Source organism: Harmonia axyridis, chromosome 1, assembly GCF_914767665.1.
Source record: "Harmonia axyridis chromosome 1, icHarAxyr1.1, whole genome shotgun sequence".
Classification (NCBI taxonomy): domain Eukaryota; kingdom Metazoa; phylum Arthropoda; class Insecta; order Coleoptera; family Coccinellidae; genus Harmonia; species Harmonia axyridis.
This window is the reverse complement of record NC_059501.1, coordinates 50,451,403-50,457,647: the sequence shown is the minus strand read 5'-3', so window position 1 is coordinate 50,457,647 and position 6,245 is coordinate 50,451,403. Positions and strand designations below refer to the sequence as shown.

The 6,245-nt window shown below is 35.4% G+C and overlaps 1 protein-coding gene and 1 long non-coding RNA gene across 3 annotated transcripts; both read left to right on the top strand.

Moving 5' to 3' along the window:
• The first annotated feature begins 2,105 nt into the window (after nt 1-2,105).
• Nucleotides 2,106-3,597, top strand: LOC123688725 (probable protein arginine N-methyltransferase 6.1). Of its 2 annotated transcripts, none has more exons than XM_045627366.1 (4): nt 2,106-2,230; nt 2,341-2,577; nt 2,638-2,825; nt 2,923-3,597. In XM_045627366.1, exons 2-4 carry the CDS (start codon nt 2,353-2,355, stop codon nt 3,488-3,490), a joined length of 981 nt encoding a protein of 326 aa, XP_045483322.1. In that variant the 5' UTR covers nt 2,106-2,230; nt 2,341-2,352; the 3' UTR covers nt 3,491-3,597. The 2 variants fall into 2 exon arrangements, with proteins under 2 accessions (XP_045483322.1, XP_045483321.1); XM_045627365.1 differs by having other exon boundaries at nt 2,123-2,280.
• Nucleotides 3,598-5,381: 1,784 nt separating this feature from the next.
• Nucleotides 5,382-6,035, top strand: LOC123684366. The gene is made up of 2 exons (XR_006748136.1): nt 5,382-5,674; nt 5,827-6,035. It is a non-coding gene; the product is annotated as an uncharacterized LOC123684366 (long non-coding RNA).
• Nucleotides 6,036-6,245: the final 210 nt, after the last annotated feature.

Here is a 6,245-nt window from a genome sequence, read left to right as displayed (position 1 = left end):
GAAGCCTCCAGGAAAACCGACCACCAGTTCTGGAAGGAGGGCTGATCCGCAAAGGCGTGATAAGGGGGGGGGGGTCCGACGGAGAAAAACCTGCGGTCCCTTCCGAAAAGCCTAGCGAACATACAACCTCATAAGGAGCAGATGTCTGACATGTCTTCAGATAAACCTCCAGCACTCGAAGGCAGCCTCTAGTGCCTTATGCTGGAGAACATCTAGAAGGCATGTTGATATAGGGCTGATACAAGAGCCCTGGATCAATGGAGGCCAAGTAAGAGGCCTACCAACCAAAGTATATCAGACGATATACTGCGATAAGGCAATAAGTCCAAGAGCCCTAATAATACTCAGAAGGGAACTAACCTGTCTTCCACTTACAGAGTTCCTGACAAGGGATCTTGCTGCGGCATTGGTTGAGGTGCGAACTGAGAACATCAAGAGGCAGCTTGTTATCGCCTCAGGATATTTTCCAGGAGACGCCATCAGCCCATCACCGGAGGAAGTACAACGCCTCATCGAATGGTGCCGCATGGAGAAGAAACAACTGATTCTGGGCTGCGATGCGAACGCACACCACAAAGTATGGGGCAGCACAGATATAAATCATAGAGGTGAGGATTTGCTTGATTTTCTATTTTCTACTAACATAGAGATAGTAAATGTGGGTAGTAGTCCAACCTTCATGAATGCGATCAGAAGGGAAGTAATTGACCTTACACTGGCGACACCTTTTATTGCAAGTATGGTCAAGAACTGGAGGGTCTCAGAAGAGCCATCCATGTCAGACCATATGGCAATAGAATTCAACGTTGAAGCAACTGCTTCAGCTGATGTTGAGTGCAGGATACCTAGGAAAACAGACTGGGAACTTTACATGGCCCACATAAGTTCTGATCTGAAGGGCCTGAATTACAACATCAGCTCCAATGAGGATCTGGAGAACGCCTCTGCTCACTTCACATCATGTTGAAGAGGGCATGTCCACTCAGGAAGAAAACGATCTCCAGAGACGTCCCCTGGTGGAACAATCATCTTGTAAACCTCAAGAAAACTGCTAGAAAAGCCTTCAATAAGGCTAAGCGAGAAGGCAGCTGGAATGCCTACAGACTAGCCCTGACCAACTACAACAAAGAGGTCAGGAAATCCAAAAGGCAGTCCTGGAGAAGCTTCTGTGAGGGAATAGATAAAACAGCCCCAGCAGCTAGACTTCAAAAGGTACTATCTAAAGATCACTCTAACCCAATTGGCCAAATGTGGGGGTATTGTAAATATGTACCAAAAGTTTAACATTGAAGAAAACCTCACTCATGTTATTCTATGATCCTAAGTTTAGATCTATGATATGTACCTCTTGCTCTCTCTCTTTTAGTTCGGTCAGTGTAACGAGTAAGTTGTACCAGTAGTTGTATCTCAATATATTCAGTTCTTTATTACACCACGTGTACATTTATTTCAAACAGAGTGTTAATTATTGCAAGTTAACTGCCAACAATATTAATCTACAACAAAGATACCCCAAGTGTTCTACTAAACCCAGTCTTGCCATTTGGACCTAAAAAAGGTACTATTAAAATCCTGTAGTATAATAATGTTGACTGAACCGTTCACATATTATATGCACACGATTTTTATTCGTCATTTATCGAAGTCTTCCATCCTTGCATAACTTTCAATATCACTAGACTGAACTGAAATAAATGATGATACCTACCGCCTTCACCTAAAATGAGAATATTATATACACAGTAACACACTTGTTCATTATAGAAGTCTAAAAAGTTTTTATATTTATTGTAAAATCAAATTTTAATAACGCGAATACACACACAACTAATACAACAAAATACTCCAATGTCAACATTTATAGTTCTACGTTTGCTCACCTTGGCGCTGCATTCCTAATCTCAGATGCCTATTGTCGAAAATGAAGGGAATCGGTGGAATGAAACCTTATCTCTGCCGCTTCTACTTCCACATTTCACAATCGCGCAAAATTGAAGCATTATCGAGAAAAAACATTTTTAAATATGACATAACCACACAATAAGCATTTGTAGATCCGTTTGTTTGTCCAGCAGGCTGATTTGACTACTGTCGTCTGTCAGACGTGCCCGCAGTCTATGGTTTGGTTTGTCTATGAACATAACCAATATAACCATGAATTATGTGGGAATTTGAAATATCTCTTGCTGAATACTTCATTAATCTATGAATCAAATATCGGTGAATAACGGTTTGTGAATTATGGATTCAAATTATATAGAAAGTTACAATGATTTGCAGGTTGATGATCATATTCTTTATAGGTCTAGTTATTGTAGTATATTATTCTACATTTTATAGGTTCATCAACTTATGCTTCTCGATTCAGCAAGAAATCAAGCTTACCGGCAGGCAGTCTTTGACAACAAAGATTTTATCCAAGGAAAGATAGTTTTAGATATAGGATGTGGTACAGGTATTCTTTCGGTATTTTGCGCTCAAGCTGGTGCTGCTAAAGTATATGGTGTAGAGGCTAGTGGCATTAATGAGATTGCAAAAAATATTGTGAAAGAGAATAAGTTTGAAAATATAATTGAAGTAAGTCAGAAAATTTCTTCATTTCAATATGGGAGCTGTACCTTGAATATCTATTTTCAGATCATTAATTCCAGAATTGAAGATGTGACCCTACCCTCAAAAGTGGATATTATAATTTCTGAATGGATGGGATTCTATTTGTTCCATGAAGGGATGCTCAAATCCATCCTAGAGGCAAGAGATAAGTTTTTGAAACCAGAAGGTGTGATGTTTCCTGAGTCGGCAACTTTATTTGCAGCACCAATTAGGTAAGTCATATTAAAGAACTTTAGTATATTTTCTCTAATATAAAATTTAAAAATCATTTAGTTTTTGACGAAGTTTGATTTATTCCAAATTTTTTAGTGTACCATCTTATTTCGAGAAATGGAGTGATATAGATGGAGTTTCAATGAATACATTTGGTGAAAAAATTAGGATTGAAGCATCAAAAAAACCCGTCATATCTGCCATTGAACCAGATTGTATTCTATCTGATCCAGAAATAGTAACTTGGATTGACTTGAAAGAAATCACTCAAGAAGAATTGAAATTGATGGAGGCTGAGCATTTAGTGGTGTGTAATAAATCAGGAAAATATCAAGGAATATGCTTATGGTTTTCATGTACATTTCCCTCACAAGATACTGAACCTATAATACTATCGACAGGTCCTGAGGACCCCAAAACTCATTGGAAACAAACAATAATAGTTCTTCCAACAGAAATTGAAGTTGAAAAAGGTGCCCCTATTGCTTATAAACTAAGTTTGAAAGCATCTGAAGATAGTTTTAGGAAGTATAATTTAGAAGTTACCATGTTGGATTCAAATGAGATTCAACATCCAGAGTATTGTTCATGTTATATGACTAAATGCATTGTAATTAGAGCTATGCTTGACAAATATGAGAAAGATAATTCAGCAAGAGCTTAATATTTCTAGTAAAACATTAATTCACTGAACATTTAACAACAATATTGTTTTGTTAATTAATACTATATATATATATATATATATGAAATATACAAATATTTTTTTCATCTTCTGATATAATTGCTTTATAACCATATATTAATTCTTCATATTGAATTGAAACAAGCTGAAGATTTGGGCTCAAAAATAGAGGTGGAAAATGCATATTGTATTTCAGACCCTGGGGGATATCTCCCGGACAAAAAAGAAATTTTCTGCTTACAGGGAACCATCCGACAAAAATTAACAGTTCGGTATACAAAGCCGGGATGGGACACAGAGCCTATACAGGACTTTTAACTCTTTTCTAACTCCGTTCTAAGCTTCTGAAAATTGTCGTAAAGGCCTAGAAGAGTAAGGATAAAAAATTTTACATTGAACATCATTCAAAATTCTTATTCTATATATCTATTTTGGAAATCATTTCAATTTTATTATTGCAGGATGGTAAGTGGTTAGTGTTTCTGCTTCTATCCAAATGGGCTATATTCAAATCTATCAAAACAAATTTGCATACTTAATAAGCTCATAATTCAAAATAATATTTTTCCAAAATTCTGAGATTCGTGCATGATGCTTAAAGACAACCAATGCATGTATAAATGTTTAAATCAATCCTTAATTTTTAGCTTTAAAGCTAAATACGTTTCAAGAGAAATTTAATATACTCGAAAAAGGCATCAATTGAAATATTCGGAATGGCTGGTTTAGTCTCCTATATAATTAGGGTAAATGCACTGGTTAGCCGACCGGCACTGGTTCTCGACCATTCCGTGATTTGAGATAAAATAATAATAAAAATATATCATGTTGTGCAAAATATATTCGCGGTACGTGTTCTCGACCATTTTACCCTTCCAAGGTAGTTTGCATAGTAGTGGTATAGGTCAAAGTTTTCGCGCTAAAAATTAGATTATAATCGTCTATCATAGAAAAGGGTTCTTTCTCGCCCTCTCTTAGAAAAGTGCTTTGTGATATATGACCAGAAAATAGTAATTATTTCTTATTTCAAATGAATTATGTGTGTATATTTTGTTCCATATCAACTATAAGATATATTTTTGAGTGTATTTTAATCAAGAAGCAAATATATGTATATTTTTTTGTTCAATATTCGGCGGCGCGAACTGGTATTGGAAAATTTGTATTTTCTATTTCTCGACCAAAGTGGTCGAGAACCAATATGTTACTTCAATAATTGTTTATTTCAACCGATATATTTCTGTTGGATCATTTTCGTTTTTTTTTCGATACCCTGATTAATTTATATATCTACTTTCTGAACATTAGTTTGCGACCACCGAATTAACGTTGAAAGACTTATTTCTACCCTTTATTTATTCGCGGTCGAGAACCAATTTGCATGTACTTAATTCTCAACCACTGGTGGTCGGTGTTTTATATTTTATTCACTCATTAGTTTCTAAATAGATATTAAGAGCAAAATAACCAAATAATGTTGTATGAGTTGCTATTTTGAAATATTTATAGAAAGTGCAAACTTGCAAAATAATTTTTTTTTATGTTCCGAGTATTTCTTACTTGATTACCTCATCTGAAACCCATCTGAGTGATAGGTAGTGATGTCGATTGTACGGTACGAAAGTAAGTACTAATCACTCATCTCACTCTAAAGTTTTTTATAAAATTTTTAAGTGGAGCGGCCACTATTATTAGTGGTCGAAAACTAACACATAAATGGTCGAGAACCGAACGTTATTGAGATTTTCTATATCTTTTAACATTTAAAAGGTTAAATGCGGAAAGAACGCAATGACAAATCATTTAAAACTCGCCAAAGAATCGATGAACACCAACACCATTAAAATTTGATAAGTTTATGTATGAAAAAATCGTGCTCGAAATCGATGTTTCTGTTAACTGGTCGAGAACCAGTGCATTTACCCTATATCTTTATTTCTTATTGATAAGCCTCCAATTTTCATTTGTATTGTCTTGAATATAAAACTTCTTTGTGTTCAATATAACCTCTCGAAATTTCTTCTTCTTCTATCTGGTTATTTGGGCTCAACCATAGGTTATGTACCCAGTCTCAAACTTATTTTAGATTCCCACCCCATTCCCAGGGTCGGAAAGGAATGAAAGGACAACTGACTTACACAGGGCTAAAAAACGTTCACACATGTTAGTATACAAATATAATATCTAACTGACTATAATTTCAGCTGTGATGATTTTAGAAATTCAATAAGGGTTTCTATTACTTGCAAAGATTGGCTGAAAATAACGTCATTCACATTTATGGGGCAAGCTATTTACATTTGACTTAATTTTAGGTATAATGTTTTACAATTTTCTTTATTTAATTGGCAGTCGAAGAAGATGTGGGTAATGTTACCGTGTTCTCCACATTGACAATTTGGATGATCAACAACTTTAATTCTGAATAGATGTTCAGGGGTCAGACAATGATTGGAACGCAGTCGCATCATCGTTGTTATAGCGTATTTGCTAAGTTTGGATTCAAATAAAAAATATTTTTGAATAGGTGTATTTTCTTTATCCCTGTTTCTCATATGTGTATATGTCTTCCCCTTTGTTATTCCCATGCTTTTCCATTCTCTGATCCACTGATTTTTCAAATCTGACTGTAAATTATGTCTGACGTCATTTTGGTCACCCGCATATCTTAAAATATTGGTATTTTCTGACGCTCCTTTCTTCGCTAAATCATCTGCGCGCTCATTTCCTATTA